The 21,091-nt window shown below is 41.3% G+C and overlaps 1 protein-coding gene across 2 annotated transcripts in view; it reads right to left on the bottom strand.

Moving 5' to 3' along the window:
* Positions 1-21,091, bottom strand: part of clstn1 (calsyntenin 1) — a gene marked incomplete at both ends in the record, with an annotated part of 40,863 nt that overhangs the window by 19,589 nt on the left and 183 nt on the right. Inside the window, 5 exons of one of the 2 annotated variants that reach the window (XM_080015710.1) lie at positions 42-191; positions 653-861; positions 1,099-1,294; positions 2,688-2,717; positions 5,878-6,000. In XM_080015710.1, the coding sequence (XP_079871836.1) occupies positions 42-191; positions 653-861; positions 1,099-1,294; positions 2,688-2,717; positions 5,878-6,000 (708 nt within the window). The remainder of the gene's footprint in view (positions 1-41; positions 192-652; positions 862-1,098; positions 1,295-2,687; positions 2,718-5,877; positions 6,001-21,091) is intronic. The other variant, XM_080015711.1, reaches the window with a different exon arrangement.

Genomic DNA, 21,091 nt, shown 5'->3' with positions numbered 1-21,091 from the left:
GGAGGGAGAGACGGAGGAAGGAAACATGTGGGCTCTCATACCTGTCCAGCCGGGCTTGCAGGTCGGCTTGACGTTAATCTTCACCAAGACGTCTTCAGACGCACGGTTCTTCCCACAGTCGTAGGCGGTGACGGTCAGCTTGTACATGTGCTCCTTCCCATAGCTCAGTTTCTCTGTGTTCTTGATAAAGCCTGCTCACATAAAATCACATAAACCAAGAAATTGACACAAAACGCCCCTGAATAATTTCTTAAAACAAACAAACAAATAAAATGTCACCTGATAACAAATAATTATCGGTTGTTCCGTTGCTCACAATTAAACTTCCCATATAAACCAACATACCCAGGTCTTCTCCTTTAGCTCACCTCATGCATGTCCTGGCCAATGACATGCAAATCCATGCAGAATGAACCAAGGTCAGATTTTCATATCGAGCCATCTTTGAGTGACACATGATTTAAAACCCAAATCCAATAGGAACGGCTGAGCTGCTTTGGGCTGACCCTTGAAGGCTACCGTCTTCGGCTCTTAAGGATTTGGTGAATTATAAAACACAGCTGTTTGCATTGATAGATGTTGAATGATCCGAGTCAATAAAGCCGGGCCCGCGTTTTGGCAGCGAATGACAGTGGGCTGCGAAGCTCCTTACCGTCCTTGTCGACGGTGAAGGGCACGTCGGGGGTGACAATCTCATAGCTGCAGATTTGGCTGAACTGGAAGGAGCAGTCGGCGTCCACAGCCTCCACCTTCAGGATGCTGTCGTACTTCTTGCCCTCGATCACTGTGGCTTTGTAGGACTTCTCTTTGAACACTGGCGAATACTCGTTGATGTCATTCACCTGGATGTGGACGGTGGCCCTGAAAGAGGAATATAAAATATTTAAAAGATAACTAAAACTAAATTAAATTAAGTGGGACTTGTAGTCTTAGTTGTAAGACTTGTAGTTGTAGGGACTTGAAGTGTAATCCACCCAACACAGACGATCTTGTGGATTGGCACTTTAACGTTTATTTTGTAGAATTATCTCGAGGCACCGCAGAGGTACCTGAGCAGCCACGACACAAATCCTTGCGAAAGCCCGATGGGCAACTTACTTGTGGGACTTCTTCATGTTGGCTCCATCAGGGCCCTCTCCACAGTCATAGGCCTGGATGGTGAAGGTGTGCTCCTTCTGGAGCTCACAGTCCAGCTTGTCCTTGGCTCGGATGACCCCCTCGCCAGTGGACTTGTCCAGGACCACTGCTTCAAAGGGGACATTCTGCCCGTGGATCCGGAAGCCGCAAATCTCACCTGAACATGTCAAGAGGTCAAAAGAGCGTTTGCTATGAAAAAAACCCTGAATCAACTTTTCAGGGTAAAAGAAAATTGTAACAGCAAAACCAAAAACATAACACGCAAACAAAAATAAGATCAGCCAAAAGTTTTGGCAGCCAGGGGTGTTGCACATTGGGGTGGGTAGTGTCTGTGGAGGAAGCCAAAAGCACTGTTGTATGGGTGAGTACTCGAGAGGGAGAGGGTGTGGGACAATTAGTATCATAGAGGACTTATTGCCTTTTCCAAGCCACTTGATTACATTGCATCCAATCATGCAGGTAAAAACCGAAAAATAACATATGGACAGGCATTTCACAGGAGTACTTTAGATACTAAAATAAGCATAAAAAACAAACCCAAAAATATATTTGTATTGAAAACCACATATCTGAGTGAGGAATGAGAATTACCACCTATCTAAGAGGAAAAAAAATTATTAAAGTAGAAAGCAAAGGAAATAATCAGAATAAAATTAAAGATGAACTATGTGATCCGGCACCATTTCTGTCAGTCGTCAAAAAACCAAATTCTGTTAGAAAGAAAAAGTCCCACTGCGACATTATATCCAGTAAAGGTTCGTTTATTTTAATTGAGGGAAGTCTTCCTGTGCAATTTTGCCTCTCAGCCCAAAAACACTGAGAAATAAAAGCCAAATGAAATCATAGGAGGACCAAAGCAGTAAATTAGCCGTGGTCAAACCAAAAAGCACTGGATGAGAACTGGGGTTAGAAATATCACCTTGCTTGACATCCAAGTGACCACTGCAGCCCATGCTATGGTAAGAGATTATTGGTGGAATTATAACTCAGGATTTCCATTGAGGAAAAAAAAAAAAAAAAAAAAAAAAAAGCAGCAGTGAGAGTTTGCATTAGTTAACAATCTCAGCGGCTTTTATTTTTGCAAACTCATCGAGGAGTCACCGAGCCCGGTTAGGTGCATTAGCTCATAGAGAAGAGAAACCCCAAAAAGGCCAAATGTTGACACCTTTATTCAAAATGGTCACTGTCATTATGACGCTGCCGCCTTAAATATCAATTGCATTAATTCCTCCTCCAATTGGATTCAAAATGGTTGTCGTGTTGTTAACAGCTGAAAAACTGTAAGGGTCTGCAAACTGCAAGGGATGTCTCATGCACAGATATTTCTCGGGTCACCCATCCCCCACAACACACTTTTCATCCAGTTGTTGAAACTCTTCAAAAAAATAGAAAAATAAACAAGGTGAAAAACTTAAAAGAGTTGGAAAAACCGAATGGGAGGTTACTGAGCATGACAAGAGTTGTTTGTGTGGAGTGCGGATGCTTGTTTTGCGTTAGTGAGTTAATAAGAAGAAATTCATCGCAAGGCAGAAGAAAGAACCTATCATCACCTTCTTTGGTGAGGGTCACCTCAAAACTCTCTACAGGAAGGGAAAGAAGATAGGACCAGATCAGTAAACGAAGGAGAAGAAAAAGAAGAAGAAGAAGAAGAAGGAGAAGAAGAGGAAGATCACAAGGTTATGCAGGAAGGAGAAGGAGGAGACATGTTTCACCATTGATGGATACATGTTTTCTTTCGACAAAAAGTAGGATTTACGGTCAAAAACGTCCATAACATGAAAGGTTTTTAATCTTCCGCTTTTCTCCAAGTCTTTGTTGTTTAGCTCCTGGTTAGGAAGGAAAGAAGTATGAGAGGACCGATATCAGCGTGACAAGCTTATGTTTCTTCAGCATCTGTGTTGAATATGTTGATGCTTTCTATAATTGGTAGCTTGCTTGAGTAATTAATTCATACTTACAAAAGGACCACAACGACCATTTAAGAGTTTTAGTCCATTTACTCGTCAGCACACACATTTTACATCACCCCCGATGTATGCACGGTCTACAATGAATGCATATTTTTGTCAAAGTTACTTAATTTGCTCTATTTTGTATTTGTTAAAGAAATGGCACTTTTCCACCTTTTTCAAATTGAGTTAGGGAATATAAAATAGGGAATATTTAAATAATTTCGACACACATATCTGTTACCATAAATAGAGGCCGATCGATATACCGGTTAGACGATATATCGGCCATTATTTGAGTTTTTTGACCACATCGGGATCTTCAGTTATGCAGCCGATTTGTCCCGATTTTTAAATAAGTATAATAAACGGGAAAAAACACTTGTAAGAAAAAACACTCTGTTTTACACTACTTTTAAGTTACTCACCAAAATAAGCTCAACATAAGTCTGACTAGGCCTTATAAATCCATCCGTGTTTGTTGACACTGGCGTTTATTTGTTTGCTTATAGGTTAAATGTCCTCAAATATAGAGGATTAGAGAATCTGGCACTTTTTGACAAAATATCGGTCAAAACATCGGTAATCGGTGGGCTAGGCACCAGAACCCAAAATCTGGCATCGGTCGGCCTTTAACCATAATTGTCAGCAGAACCAGGAGATCAATTTAATTTTGACAAAAATGAACGTTACCATAATTGTCGGCAGGATCGGGAGATCAATTTACGGTAGGTTTCTCACCATACTGTTCTCATTTTCCAAAATGCGAAAGTAGAGACAATATTGAAAATGAGCTATGATCAGGAAATGGTCAGTCATGTAAAATGTCCAATCTGACTACAGGCTAAGACTCAACATTATCCTTTCATTTTCCATGCAAACACACATTGCAGGAGGGGGCCAGCCCTATATAATAATATAAGCTGTATAAGCCAAAACAATGACAGTTTCCACCAGAACCCTGTTCTGTTCTGTTCTGTTCTGTTCTGTTCTGTTCCGCTTGACTGCTTGCATGGGAGCCCAGTCAGGGCCTCTCTTGGGTTGTAGCTGTCCATGTTGTTTTCACATAGACAATTGGAAATGGATTTCCCATTAAGGATTGCATGCGGGGAAACTGCGCCCCTGCCCCCCATACCATGGTCATTCCAGCTCTAATGGTGGGCTCAGACCACCTCTTGGGGAATTCCACAGCGTTTTATTAGCCAAGGTTCCCAGTTCCTCTCGCTTGTCACCTGCTGCTTTTCTGGAAGCTCTTGTCTGCTAACGACTTCAACTGTTATCTATGATGTAAGTAGGGTTGTTTTACAAATACAGTCAATGATGCACGTTAAGAGCAATGAATAATTAAAGAGCCAATACATATTTACTACTGTGAGCACAAGCCGATGAGAAACTTTTACATTTTAAATGCACACGGGGCTGGTTTTTAAACGTGCTCGGCTTAGATTTCCACCGTTACCGTTCCACCCTTCTCACATTAACACAGACACAGCCACAAGCACCAACACACATACTGTACTGTCACCCATGCACTTATTGTAAATATATTTAAGCAGTGCTCACATCCGCGCTCAAGCTTCGAGCTGTACAGCCATACAGTAATACAGTAAAGAAACTTTATTGACAGTCACAATACACAGTCACCCCTGATGCCACGTCTTCAGGCACACTGTCCACTCGCGACGGCCCACGCATCAGAGAGGGAGCCCCCGCTGAAAGGAGAAGGACTAAGCTCTGGGAATAGTGTTTGATTGCACCATCTCTGGAACACTGAACTTTCTTTTCTTTTTGAGGCTCGAACTACTTGTCCGTATTGTCACATTGTTTGAATTAAATTCCGTGCCAATCATTACTTTTGTGAAGAATAAAATGTTGTGTATTATTTCGTTTTTTGACTATTTTCGAGCCATTAGTCATTGGGCACAGAAAATAACCGTGAGAATATTTAATTGTCTGAAATAATCTGTGATAAAATGGGCATTCTGTATGAAGAGGAGCGGAAGGGAGTGGACTACAAAAGATCACAGAAGTCACAAGATGAGGTGGAGGGAAATGATTCCCTATGCCATACTTCTTTGAAACTCAGCCAAAGCCGACCATGATGTGATTAAAAGCTCCAGGCCCTAATGTTGCCTGGGCAAAAAAGACCTCTCTAATTGTGCTGTTGCTTAGAAGGGAGAAAAAAAAACATTAAAGGGAATATTGATTGATCTAGATATCAAAAAGGGCTTATATATGGGGGCCAGCTGTATGTAGCCTAGTCATAAAACATCTAATGTTGAACACGCCTCCTAATAGGATGTGCCTGCTTTCTACAGTGCATACACAGGACAATTATTCCACGCTGTAGGTAGAAGAGAGTTTATGGAAAAATTGAAAAGTTTATGACGCTGGCTCAAAATTCTTTATACTCCATTAATGAAAATGAAATATTCACATTTAGGTCAAAAAAGTAATGCACTTTGGGTGGCTTTGAGTTTGCACTTTTTCAACAAAGGGTAAAGCTGTATTATGTCTGACTTGTACGAACGCTGCACAAATTCTCGTAGGTAATCTAATTACACAAATACGCTGATTTCTGCCTAACTATGCTGCAATTCCCTTGAGCTGTCTGGAACGCCACAAACGAAACAAACTGGTTCTCGATGTCGAGTCAGGTACATCTACGTGCTTAACATGATACGACAATAGTTTTTCGCTTTCAACCTTGAACAAGTTTTGGAAGAGGATGGGTATTTAAAGGGACAGGGAAGCGGGGCAGCACACGCACGGAAACGTCAGCCTTTCTCACCTGCGTAGCGCAGCGGGGCGTCTTTGTCCAGGGCGATTAGGGGCGGATCCAGCAGCACCTTGTCATCGTTTTCTGTCACGATCCCGTGGTACGTCGTCTCGATCCACGGCTTGTGCTTATTGACTGCAGGAGAGAGCGGGAGAGGAGGAGGCGCAACGTCAGCAAAGAGAGCAATAACAACCACTTACCACCTCTCACCGCGTCCACATGTTGCGAACAAACCCTTGTTTCTGGTTAAAGTGAAACAAAGCCGGGTGTCCCTTGTCATTTAGTTTCCTTCTAGTTCCATCATCCAGCAAGATGTAGGATTTAGATTCAGGTAGCCATTGCTCATCTGACAGAAAATGGAAGAGGAATTACTTTTGACGCAGGCTCACAGCAAGAACACTAAAAACACGCCAGCATAATGTGGCGACGAATAGCAATTACACACGACTTCAGCATTTGTAAAAAAAAAAAAACAACAACAACAATTGTTTGTTTTTGTCATTCCCTACATTGACAGACCAAACTGGCTCCCATTATCACACCAACTAGAGCTACAGTAGGTACAGTTTAAAAAAACATCACTGGTAGCACTAAACACAGCTTGACTTCCATAAGGACTCTCTAACAGATTATTTTAAACTTGTATTTTAAATATCTCTGCCGAGCTTAAAATAAATAATAAGAAAATGATATTCATATTTGTCTCACTGACGCTGAAGAAATATTAAGAACTATTTCGGTATTATTTGAGGCATCTATCGGATGACAGAGAATGTTTGAATATCAATGCAATGAGGTCAGTGCCATAAAAACATTGAATTTTAATACCCAGCCCCACCACACAAACACCCTATGAAATGCATTTCACAAGAAGAATGTGTATGCCCTTTATTAACCTAGTGCCCAATTTATTAATCGAATAGCAAATATACACCTCAAAATCCTAACAACTGTAGTAGTAGTAGTACTAGTATCAGTTGTAATACTACTTCAACTAGTAGTAGTGGTAGTATTGGCAGGCCCAAATAAAGATGTCAGTAACCTCATAAAATACATTTAACAATAAACTGCAGAGAATTCATCAACTGCTTTTCTGTCACAAAATGAAGTTGCTCCATTTATGGCTTGACATCCTGAAACAGCACAATAGCACAGTAACATTGTTTGGTCGTCCAAAACACCCGACAGGATCCACGCGCTAAGCCGCTCCTGCAGCTGCAGCTGAGGCCAAATCCTAGCAGGCACGGTGATGTTACCCGGAGACAGACACGGCTCAGACCCTATCGGCGAACAAGCTTTGACAAGGTTATCACTGGAACGATGAAGCTTTGGATCCCGGCCCCCACCGCAAAATGCGCGGGGCAGCAGCCAGGCTCATTACAGCGTCACGCTCCGATCAGCCCGGGATCCCGCTGGCGGCGGCAGAAAAACCTGCAGCGAGCGACGCAATTTTGGGCTGAATTAGAGGAGTGAAGCGATCCGAGGGTGACAAGACAAAATGCGCCCGCTCCAGAGTAAGTCGAGGTACAAACGTGTTTTCTCTGTTTGTTTTATGCCACTGCCGTAGTATAAGCTGCAATACTGTAATAATACAACAGCCACCTCATTTACCTCAACCCGGTTGATGGAAACACATGTTATTGATGTTCTGTTTGTTGAAGCACTGTCACTGAAAATGCCCCCTGAAATTTGGATGGAAACATATGATTGTGGAATCTAATGATTTTACAAAATGATCGTGGCCAGCTCAAATAGTCGCCATTGGGCGATTATGTAATAACTGTGACTGATTTACCACTGAGAGCATACCAATCATATGTGATGTGGCATGTAGCTCACAAAATACAGTGGAAACTAGTTAAAGAACATGCTGGTGTGTCCTCTGTTAAGACGTGATATTCACATTCACATGCCATTTTAATTCACATGCCACTTTAATTGCACATATCTGTACATACATAGGCATATTCCCTATCTATTCCATTTTATTTCATTTTATTTTTATTGTATTTTATTCTATATATTTTTATCTTATTCTATAAGTATTCAACTTACTGTATTACGTTTTAGGAGTCAGTAAGTCGGTCTATTAGAAAGGAATTCTTTACTTTTATTTCTTTTTTCCTAGGACATATTGCGTGCTATCACCGGGTGCGTTGCATTACATTTCACTGCATATATGTATGAAAGTATGTATATGTATGTGACAAATAAAAATCTTGAATCTTGAATCTTGAATCTTGAATATAAAATGACTAAATAGTGAGGTAACTGTCAATCGTACAAGCACTGAGTGATCCTTTGAACACATCAAAACTGCATTAGTGAAAACATAAGCACAAATGTCGATCGAGTGATGTCAAATGACAAAACGTTTGGTTCAATATTTCGGACAACACGCAACATTGTGATTTTCATTTATTTCAACAACACTTTGTTATCAAATGTTTTTTGTTGCTTTGAAGGTTCTATTCTCTAATGTAAAGCTCTGCAATCTAACGTTCTGTTGGGAAATGCTGATCATACAAGCAACATCTTTCTACGGTGACAGACAGCTTTACAATTAGTGGTACTGTAGCATTCTCACTCTTAAAGTCGGATATTGGCAGCACAATTGATTTCATTCTGCAAAATGAACTCGAGTGAAGGTTTCAAAAAAACGTCCCCAACATGAGATGATTGACATTGCGATGTCAGTCACCGACCTGTACAACCACTAAAATAAAGGTTCCTGTTACCCTAGAACCGAAAAACATAACAATGGCTGTATATTCAAAAGGGATTAGGCCAACATTTCATTTTGGCAGCCCAATCCATTTTCAGCAAGACATACTAGGCTCATGTTAGACAGTATTACATAATTGACACAATCCCTCCGTAAATGACAGTACACACTCGTTGAAAATTAATTGAAAGCTATTTGCACCCAAATTAGTTGAATGTGGTCACCAAATAGATGAATAATCCCTGCCACCAGGGTTCTGTTTACCAGACCTTTTTTTTTTGCATTCTAAACGGGAGCCAATAGGCCAACATAAAACCAAGAACTTACATTTTAATAATTATAGACATGGGAGATAAATACAGAAAAGGAACTCACCATTCTATCTCTAACATATGTCTTCATCTATTACATAGACACCAGCTAATATTACACAGTGGTAACTTAATGAAGGTATTGAATAATTGCCTTTAAAATTAACATGTAATTGATCAAGCCCAATAAACTCTCTTTTCTGCAAGTCTCCAAGTGACCTTAATGTGTCTTGTCTTTAGACAGATTGCCAGGCCAGACTACTACAATAATCTGCTTTGGCCTCGCAACAATCTCAATCTCTCATAGGAACTGTTAGCCAGGTCACATGGGACCCGTCCATTTGTCCGCAGCGCTAAAAGGGCGTCGCACCAAGCCCAACCCGCAGCACCCCGTCGCTGACTGGTACAGCTCCAGCATCACAAGGATGCCATCAGTTGCCAGTTCCTTTGTAATTGTGTCACTGTTGTGTCACTTCCATGACTCCAAATACTCCACTTGGCCACTCACCTAGTGGCCGCATGGTGTGATCAGATGGAATAATGAATATGCAGAGGGACTCTGAAGGTACTCTCCCACTATGCAATTATCCTGCAGGGGGAAAAAAAATGAGAGGCAGCTGCTGTAGGTGAGTCAGAGCCCAGAGCCGTCGAGAAAATTAGTGAACGAAGAGCCGGACCATTCTCAAAAATTGAAGCCCGTCGATCTCACGGACCCCTACTGTGAAATGTAATCTAAAACGCAATGGAATCCCAAGTGTGAAACGCACGCGTGCACTTTGTGAAATTGCCGTCAAAGCCTGGGTGAGAAGAGAGCTTCATCATCCCTGCCGCGTCAGAAGAGCAAGACGAGCATCTGTTCGGCTGTGAAGGTATTCAGAGAAAACACAAAAGTTGATGATTTGATGGGGAATTAGTATTTATTATCCAATATTCCTTCTATGCGCCGGTCGATCTTTTTAAAAAGGGATGCTAATGCATGTATTAGTATTGTTATCAGGAAGTGTCTAGCTTTCTGGGGGAGGAGCGTGCTTTAATAGAAAAGGGAATGAGATTGGAGATGGCCTTTGAAGTATCTGGTGTGATTTGAAAGATGCCCGATGCCCTAGCTTAGCCACAGGTGAATAATGCGGCGCGTTGCCGGTTCCTTACTTGAATTTCATTAGAGAAACAAATTATTTTTATGCAGTGCACACTCATCCTCCAATTATGACCTGGAGTCTATCAGTCTTCGAGATGAAAGCGCTAGCAGGGGAGACCTTAACCTTCACTTGCATTGAAGCAATCTACAATCTGTGAAAGAGATGTAAAAAAAAAGGTCAGAATCAACTTCATTTTAATAAAGACATTTTGACGAGGTGGATTGGTGAATGTACAGCAACAGGTTTTTGAACATTCTCTTCACAATTACAATAAAACAATTGAATGGTTGAGCCCACTTCATGTTTTCATTTGTTAAAAAAAACTAAAAAACATGGCACTTCTCCGAGACAAATACATGCCATTTTACAAAAATACATAAGAATACTTTCTACACAAATGATAATTATGCTCTGGATTCTAAATACAGTTAAATATGACCTGATATTTCCTCAAGATCATAACAGCAGATATGAATGTGTGTCACATGTTGCTCAATCCAGTATGGAAGAGGAAATACATGTAATCCCGACACGCTGTCTGAACCCAAAGAGGTTAAATCCAAGTAGGTCATCGTTATGCAAGTAAATATGCATGTTCAATTTTTAATGTAAAAAAATATGTCCACCGCATTTCATTTCCATAAAAAAATGGCGGAAAAAACTTTTTTGTTTGCAACTGATAATAAAAAATAAAAGCATGTGTGTGCATTTGGATGTTAAGTTTTGCATATCTGGAACAAAGGGAATCAAAGTACTGTGATTTTTTTTATTTTTTTTTTCGACTGAATAACATTACAATGCACCCCTGCGAGTTGAACTGTTGAATTAGTGAATCATTACAATGAAATTGCAATGTTCATTACAACCATTAAATGTTTCTTATCAGCGGCGCAGTGCAGACTGATGAGTGCTCAAATGACAGTATGTGGTAAAGAGATAGGACTTGCACAGACAATTTGAGATCATTTGCAATGTGATATGCGAGTGTGGATTTTAATGAGGTTACTTATCTGAACACATTTTGATGGGAAAGCGTTCTTTGGTGGCCCGCCATTACAGAGTAGTCCATGCTAACAATGCGAATGCGGGCACCATGGCTATTCAACTGCAATCTCTATTACTGGCTGAGGGACCAGACAAGTTAAACATCAACTTTTTTATAACAAAAAAAAACAAAAAAAAAGAAACAAGGGCCAGGTGTGAAAAGCTACGGTTCTGCTTCACAGGTAATTTGTAGAGAAAACCAGAACACTGTCAAATATCATCGTCAGTAATAATATCAGTGTCATATGAAATCATGTTTACCATTATCAACCCAGCTCTAACTATCTTTTTTTTTTTTACTACTTACAAGGTGATGAGTAGTCAAATAAGCGTATAAATAGGCGGGTACTCGAAAGCGTCATTGAATGGCCATCCATAAAATCATCTCTGTTGGGGGGGATTACACTACAAGTTCCAGAATTCCATTCATAACCACAACTTGTCTTTCCAACATACCGGTTTACCCTCGTCTTCACTTTAAGGTGACTTTATCAAAGGTCACTTGAGGTAGTGGGAATATGTTTTATCCGAAGGTGCTGTTATTTTGTGAATGTTCATCGATACAGATAGTTTACTATCCCAAACCAGCTTGATCAAATTCAATGTGGCTTCCTTTCATTATTGTGCGTGCTCAATCTTTGCATTCTTGCTGGGAAAGGCGGACGCCGCCACCATCAACAACCGAAACAGAATATACAGGAGCATATGGATAATGCAAATACATTGATTGGCTGTTTCTTAGAAAGTACTAGCTAAATAAATATGGATAAACTAACACCATAATCTCATGAATTAACACTTTAAGAGAAAGCGGCTATAAGAGCCTATGACACATTGGAACGGGTGGGAAAAAGCAAACACAGAGGCGTGTGCTATCCACAGATGGTGGGCCACCGGACTCCCTCACAGCCTGGCAACACTGTACCTGGTATTCCATGCAATCCTGTTACACAGCATGTAGAGCTGCTGACATTTAATCCCATAATGGGATGCACCCGTTTCATTCACTCACAAGGTCAAGCGACTTGCAAGACTTAAGAAATAAAATTGGAGGCTGTAACAACAGGGTGCTGAGGTATCCTGGTAACCTATCCAGCGTGCGCTGTCTATGGACAATAAATGCTATGAGAATAACTCAGGGCGCAACGCAATCCCGGCAAGCGCAGACTCAACAAACATCTCTCCTCAAGGCTGGACTCCTCACCTTTGTTGGTCAATAAAGAAATCCAATTGAATAAATAAACAGGGGACAAACGAACTGAGTAAGCGTTTTGAAGTTGATGCGGGGCTTACTGAATGTGAAACGTGGCTGACTCGTGGGGCGGCTGGGAGAGGATAATCCTCGTGCCGAGGCTGCGGTAACCCATCTACAGATCAGCCCTCAGCCTCACTCTCGTCTCGAAATTCACTGCTTTTATGTCATTAAACGTCAGTGATGCTTGAGTAATAAAAGACGATCTCGCATTCAATGCCAAATGTCCATGGTATAGTCAGCAGGTAGTTCACTCTTGTTTAGCACTGGTGAGGTAAAAATTACACTAAAAAGGTTTCCAACTAAAGAATCAATTTTTCATGTTCATGCTCCATGTATTTTGTTAAGCGCTAAAATAGTTTTGATGAAAATCAGTATATGACCTTTAACTTTATTAAAGTAAAAGGTTAATTTAATTTCTATTAAAAAAAAAACCCACAATAACCTTCATTACTGGTATTTAAACGCTTTAAACAATACCCAGCCAAGCCCGATTGAGGAATTGAAGAAATGAGAAGGTTACGTGGTCCAGTTCAAATGTCATGGCCTTTAACAAAGCCTTACTGCACAAAGAAGTTACGTAGGGCGTCTGTGTTAAATCCACCATCAGCTCCACTGCTGTGCTCTAAAATTGACCACGCAACGCTGTGTGAATTTGGGCTCTCGTCGAAAGGCCTTGACACAACGCTCATCTCTTAAACATGAATAGGATATCACAGTAAGGTAAGTACAAACCAATTCAACTGTGATGGCAATTAAATGCAGGTTCCGTTCTTTACAGCACCCTGAGCAAAATGTTGACCAGTTCACAATAAAAATGGCAATTAATGGCAGCCATGCTCTCCCCATTGAAACCTATCCTTTACAGTTTGACCCACCAACCCTGCTAAAAAACTTCCTGAGAATTACAAGGCAACAATAGGTCCTGTTAATCCTGTGATTCAATGGGATGTCTGCTTACACGCGCTGCTCCGATATAGAGCTGGGCTACACTAAAGGACAGGTTCACCATTTTTCAACCGCAGGCCTTGCTGGCCATGTTGGTTACTATCATTTACAACTACTCGTAGCGCAAAGTCACTGAGCGATTTACAACTGAGGAACTCACCGCTCTGCTGCGGCTTCTCACGGTGATTAAATTCAAGCCAATGGGGCAAATGTTTAAGCCTTAAAAAAGAAAAGGAACCTATCATTTAATGCAAATACAAGATACTGATGGCTATGATAAGTACGAAAACTGGCAGTTTCATATATTTTTATTTTATATAAAGCATAGGAAACATAAAGCCTCTTCCCTCATATAGACATATATTTGAGCAATGAACGTGTTGATATGAAACCCAAGCAGCTAAAACTGACTAATACGTTTAGAAAACTGGATCACTTTGCTGTAATGCATTCTTAAACAACATTTCCGCTATAGCTCCATGTTAGGATAACCAGAATCCCAGATGTTATCTAGTCTAGTGCCTAGACCATAATCTCGCCTCCTATCACAATTGCCTCGATCTATTCCCTTGTTAAGCTGTGATCTTCAAGATACAAGGGAGAATGACGCTTTGTTCTCTGTTTCTCCAGCGGTTGCCAAGCAGTCTGCATGTGGCCAGCAACAACCTTCATTGCTGCGTACCAGATAACGCTGGCCTGTTCACATCGTGCGGATCAGCCTGAGCTAACCAGAGAAACACAGCACAGATAGACGCAGCACCGCACTGAATCCTGATGTCTGGGAGCCTTGCAGGGCTTGTTGTGTAATATTTAGAGGCACTGCCAGGAGTGTGCGCCTGAGGCACATGGTGCAGCTTTGCATTGTTGATTCGGGCTCATCTTTTGTATTAGCTGGAAAAAAAGCATAACAGTTATCAAGAAAATACAGATAAAAAAAAAGAAAGAAAAAACATTTTCACCGGAATGTGAAATCTAACTGGATATTCAATCAATGCTTCTCCCGTTTGTAGGGACAGAAGGTCACGTTTTCAAAAAACTGCGATAAAAAAACAACTTTTGTGCAGGTTAATTATGGAGTGGATCGCAGATTCTGCATCGTTTAACTCTAACCAATCCACTTTTAAATGTATGCTGTGGTTGAAGTCTGGAGTTCTAGGCAGGTCAAATATTTAGTAATTAGGTGTAGACTGAATAAACGCTCACACACTATAAATTCAAAGTGGTTCACAAAGCCACTTGCAAACCAAACACCAAAAGATGTCATGCACAAAAACAAAACAGGCCGCAAAAGGGGAACAAAAATGTAAGGGTAATTGATGCATACAAATTCAGATCCAAGGAGCGACATCCATTGAGCAGATGAGCGGTTCCCTTAATTCCATGCACCAGGAAGAAATCAATGGACTATCTGCTTGTGGTCTGACTGACACGCTAGACACACGCCTCTGTTTGCCTTGCCTTGCAACATCCCGTGCCCGTTAAGGCAAGCCGTCTCTGCCACAGAGTGTCGACTGTTCCAGGAGGCCTTGAAGACCCTTAAGGAATTGCCAGACCTCAGGGCCCCCGCTTTCTAAACACCCGCCGCACACAGGAGAGCTTCTAAGCCACCCTGCCAAGCAACAACGTTTGTTTGTCCTTTGCGCAATCACAACCAAACCGACCCAGCCCAGCGTAGGCCAGCCTACCCTCCAACACAGGGCTGGGCGTTTCCTATGAAGTGGGGGTTGGGAGGCACAGAGCGTTGAATGCGACTCAATCACCTCTCTGTGTAAATGGCACAAAAGGGCCAGTGAAAGTGAGGGAGTGAGAGTCTCTGCACAGGACCTCAGTGTAGATGACCTGTGGCTCTCAGACTGCAGGTAATGTCGTTTTTGTAACCTGTTCAGTGAGCCACCTGATCTCCGTGCACACAAATGCCACAAGCTTTACAAGGCCATATTTCTACTTCAAATAATAAAGCTCTCTGGGGCTAGGCTCCTCTTAACCACAGACCAACCGCAGATCTTCATTATGGGCTTCAATGAATTAGTCAAGTATTTTTGACGTTGTACAACACTCTTTCAGGGCAGTGAAATAATGACAATCTCAGTCATTGGCCATTAATTAAAAGATTATAAAAGAGAAAAAGATTCTCTTTTTTGTGTTATGACTGATCTACTGCATAATATATTTAAAATGTTCTTAAGTAATAGAGTTCCAGGAATAAGTTCTGACAGATTTGAATTTCCTTTAAGTTCCTGTACACATTTTACTTAATGAATCTATAGCCTCTTTCTCACATAGTTCCCAGTAAATTACTGGGAAAACCTTTCCGGCACCGCTAGTGATTTTCACTATTCATACATTCAGGAACATTTCTATCTTGCGCCTTTTCACATAAGCCATGATAATGCCGGAATAGATTGGGCAAGCGACAGCCCACTCCAGTGGTGATGTGCTCATTTGGACAATCGATGTCAGCAACGGATGTACAATCTCAACCGGTTACATTTTTTTCCTGGCTCTCAGAGAGCAGGGCTTCCCTTCCCGTCTCCCTGCCGCTCCCGGACGGACTCTTCCCTCCAGTGAGGCCGATCCCAATGTAATTAAATCAGTGCGATCATTTTCAACCTGTATTACACTCTCTGGCTCCGGAGAAAGAATGTTCTCCACCCGTTCTACCAGTCTGTTCACTCCCTCTGTGGCTCCACGCTCCGGTGCAGCTGGTGCAGACAGGGTGACTGGCCATTGTTCCGACACCCCTTATTCCGAAATCCCAATAGTCCAAAAAATGTCCCATTGCACCCAGAAAGGTCGGATGAAGTCATTCTGCATAATAATTAGCCATGTGCTGCTCTTTTTTTGAGAAACACTGGAAGATTAAGTGTGAACAATGGACTTCTGAAGAAAGATACATTTACCTCAGAGTAGATTAATTAAATTATAATTATTGTTTGGAATGTTTCTTGAAATCATAGTTAACCTTATTTGTTAACTTGTTTAACATAGTACAGAAGCACATGGCTTATTATTTTGCAGAACGACGCCAGACCTTCCCGGGTGTAAAAGACACATCTAGGGTCTAAGTGGCATTTTTAAGAAGAAGAAAATATAAAAATTTAAGAATATAAAGACCTGTCTCTGTAGAGACAGGACGTGTTTCAGTTTCTCGTCTTTGCAACCAAGTGCTACGGTTCGGACTCGCCCCTTTTCAGAATGTTTTTTTTCTTCCTGAAAACAAATATATATTTTTAATATTTGTACAAAATAAATATTTACAAAAACCCACAATTTGTACTTTGCCGATACCATTTTCAGATTCAGCTCCACCTCTACTTCACGGGCTCATTCTGGCAATGTTACTGCTTCCATTCACAACACAACTGTACCTGCACTTTCCCAGAAATGTTACTAGGTCTGGAGGTGGGAAATTACCGGAACAGATTTACCGGAATTTCCATCCCTGCTCCCATTGTCATGCAGGTACGGTTACAGAACATTGCTGGGAATGGCTGCATGGGTGAAAGGGGCTTAAAATACCCCTTTGAGCATCTTTATCCTATCCTATCCTATCCTATCCTTATTCTATCCTTATGTAATATGTATCCAAATCAAATTCTATATTTCATCATTAAGGACGATGGGCCCATGTGAACCCAAGATGCTCTGCTGCAGGAAAGCCAGCCAGCTGACTGAAGGAGAAGCACAACTTAATATTCACAATCGAATGACCCATTCTGGATGGGTCACTGCCTCCATTCTACTGCTGAAGGGACCAATGAGAGGGAAGTCATCCCCGCCCCTCAATAGAAACCAGTTGTCTTGGGGCCTGTTTCTCAGGCATGTAAGTGGCCCATTACACAGGCGAAAATGCTGCAACATCTTGGGACTTTCTGGGGGATTATCTCATGTACACATTCTTGAGGGGCTTGAGTTGTGATCTTTCTAACAGTGACCACATTGTGATGTCCTAACTCAAACCTCAAGCCCAGAACTGAAGTCCTAGAAGCTCTTTGTTCCATCATGAATTCTATGAATAGATAAGGGCACAATTCAAGCGTTAACTTTGAGAGACAGAGCCTCTATGTAGGGTAAGTAAACTAGCCTATTATTAATGACCGTGAGATTGATTGGTAATATGTCGCCTTCTCAAAATTGCAATGTAATACGTAGGGCTTGGTATAAAGGGTATAAACGCTATGATAACAATAGAGTACTGAATGCGATACCTTTCTTTTCCTACTATACCATCATGTGAATGGAAGCATACAGTTGCGTAAAATGCCACCACTCCTCGCCATCCAAATGATTTTTACACGGATACATTTTGAAAGTGTTAAATAAGTGTTGAATAATAATTAACTAACTGTACAATGAGATATTTGGGCAGTGTAATTTTAAACAAATAGCCTGTGCAGGAGGAATGATTACAGCGAGGAAAACCTCTTTCACTGTTCATGACACCTGTTGTTTTAAGACTGGCTTGAACATTTGTAAACCTATCCTTTAACAGACTGTTGTAGCTGCTGCTGCCGTAGTGAGCCAATCACACGTCACATTAAATCAAAGAACGCTTGCGGTGATTAGCTGCGAGCAAAACCATACAAAGTGTTTTTTTTCTAGATCTGGGTACAAAAAAGATTGAATGGAGGTATTGTTTAATTGGAGAAGTGTGTAGTACTTGGTATTGGGTTATTTCAATCGATACCTTAATGGTATCGTGTTCCAATACCCAGCTCGTGTGATAAGCCACTGAAGAGGTATTCAGTTATAAAGCCAATGTATTATCAATGCCGGGTTTCAGTAAACAAAGTCCTCTCGGTTGATTGACGGAGTTTCCGACATGAATCATGTTGTGACAAGATAGTTATGAATGTTGAATAACAATTTTTACATTTTAATTAAAAAAAAATATGATAACATTTGGATAGGTGACATTTTAACTTATCATTTTCCATCTGAACAGAAATAGTCCAGGCCAAAACTAGGCCTCAATCCCCGGACTGTATAACTTTGAAATAAAGATCCTGGCTATCTTTCTTGCCACTATCCTGTCTTTGGTCATCACACTGTTGATATTTGAACTATTGATATTCATGAAGAAAAACGTGCCTGTAAACTGACTCACGTATCTGAGCTGAACGATGGAATGCACAGGTTACAGGGACTTAGTATTGTAAGCTGTGAGGATCCAGCTACATGGTTTAGCTTTACTGTACGATAACAGTGAAAATCATGGGATTGTGTACCCCACTGCATACATCCAAAGTGTTCTTTGTTGCTTAAACAAAAATAAATCTGGCAAGTCTGGGCATCATTCAAATTAGAGATAACAAATGACATTTGATCAGGGTTTATCGTGTGGTTGAAGGATATGTTTGCTATTTTTCAACCCAGGCCTTGAAACCAAGCACTACCTTACTGAACTCTTAAATACTGAGAAACTTACAGCTCTGCTGTAGCTTTATACTGGTGGTGCTAGCCGAAGTGGTCGTATGAACATTTCTAAATGACAGGAACCAACCATTTCTGGGTTGAAAAATAGCCAACCTGTGATCTTTAATGTAATGATCCTGTCTTTTGAGGTCAACACCAGTCAACAGAACCACTTTCTATTCAGTTTATACAGGCAGACAAAATATATTGTTCTTTGTCCGATTTGTGATCTAAGCAATACATGTTATGGATATTCCTAAAAGGGTCAATGTACATATTCATCATAAATGTAATACCAAGAGCTAAGACTGCTTACAAGGCCCTTGCACATGATCGATGGAATGTACTTAATCCTAACCTTGTGAACAGCATGCATATTTTAACTCCCCTTCACACAAAGACGGGGGCTCAATTTGTTCAACCAGAGTTTGTTGATTTGATGATGAATGAGGCAAGCACATTTCCAAGCAGCCGTGTTCCTTTGTCTAGGCCGGGAGAGAAAAGGAAAAAAAGCCAATGCATCTCAGGCCTCAGCTAATGTTTGACTCGGAGGAAGATGGAGATGTCTCACAGCGGCTCACGCTAACAGAAAAGGAAGTAGATAACGTTCAGTCACCACTGCACACCGCCTGCAGATAAGAGATTTCAGCAATTCTATGTAGCTTTCAGAAATTGCATCGTTTGTTTATTGGTGTCCAGTGTTGTAATTCAGGATTGTTTGTGCGGGCAGATAACACTGACTGTTACCTGGTGCCTTGACGAAAAAAAAAATAAACGGTCAGATTCATCGGGAACACACTAAAGCTCTTCCTCGGTCTGCTCTTTATGGCAATTACATGACACCAGAATACCAAACCACCGCTAAGGTAAAGCCAGAGGGTGTGTGAAAGTTTGAGGGAGCATTTTGGATCATACGGGCTCAACACATTAGCACTGAGAGCTGCTTCAACTCACTGATAGGCACGTAGATATGTGAACAATTATATAAATACATCCGATCACAAAACCTCAACAAACTCATCGCAGGCACAAATAAAACAGCATAAGCATCATTGACCTTTACACCTAAAAATAAGTCTACGTCAAGATGTGTATTTCACATTTCCAATGGCTGATAAGGGCCTGGAGGTCAGCAGGTGCACTATCTAAACATGCAAAAAGCATGTCACACACACACACACACACACACACACACACACACACACACACACACACACACACAGACACACACACTTAATTGGTGTAAGAGAGAAAATTAAGTTATTTTACCACAAAGGAGGCCATGCATACTTAGTTGCAGCACCATGGCATGCTGATTGTTAAGCCCTTTGCATTTTTACTTTTAATCTTTATGCCTCACCATTATTTTAGGGCTCTTTAATCTTTCCTATGGACCATTGTTCACTGCAGGAGGTTGTGACGAATCGAAGCTGGGTGTGCCACTAAAAGGAAACTATACATTCAGGCATTCAACATTTGAGACTGCCAGGCAAAACCAATATAGCCAGTGGCAATTTGCACCTGCCTTCATTATTTGTAGAGGCTCACCCACGGTGAGATGTCATGTGATAACGTCGATACGGGCTATAAATCCAAGGTGCATATCTTTCACCGAGCTGACACGCAAGGTGTATCAACCTGCGGCTCATGAATCACACCTCGGATCCAGTCAGTGACATTGCACAGAAGAGGTAGTAGTACTTTTGGCCTTCTGGCATTAAAGTAGGCCTGGACCTACTGAGGGCTCCTGCTAAGCCTGAGATCACAACACATCAATTTTTAAATCCACCGACCAAACAGAGCCGGTAGAGAGGATCTGCAATGCGTAGCCAAGCTCGGACCCGGTGCGGCCAGAGCAGGCATTAGGCCTACTAATGGCAGAATAAAGCTGTGGGCTTTAATACCCCCCCCCTCCCCCCGCAAAAAAATAAATAAACAAACAAAAAAACAAACAAATTAAAAAATAATAATAATAATATACATATATATATATATATCCCAAAGGGAAATAAAAAAATAAAATGAAGTTACAGGGGAAGAGTTCATCCTCCCACTGTGCCATGTAAAACCCACTGATCATACAATGCACCAAGGGCAGACTGGCGCACAGAAACAGATAAAGACTAGATAGAAATGTACATCTTTTTGTTCAGCCGCCTTGTCTCGATTGCTGGGAATCGAGGGCTTGGATCAGATCAAATTGTACGTTGTAGGTGAGGTTCGCACGTTTGAAAGTATAGCCTTAAATTTTAGCTTTAATATTTAGTGGATGCCGCGCAGTGCACTTGCTGGGGGCTCCGGGCTGCGGCTCCGGAGCAGGTTCCATCCCGGAGCTCGCCATCACCTCCGGTGGCGGCCGCGCGCGTTCGCCGACCCTGAATTCGCATACATA

This window comes from Zeus faber (assembly GCF_960531495.2).
Source record: "Zeus faber genome assembly, chromosome: 15".
Lineage (NCBI taxonomy): Eukaryota > Metazoa > Chordata > Actinopteri > Zeiformes > Zeidae > Zeus > Zeus faber.
This window is presented reverse-complemented; position numbering and strand designations above follow the sequence as displayed.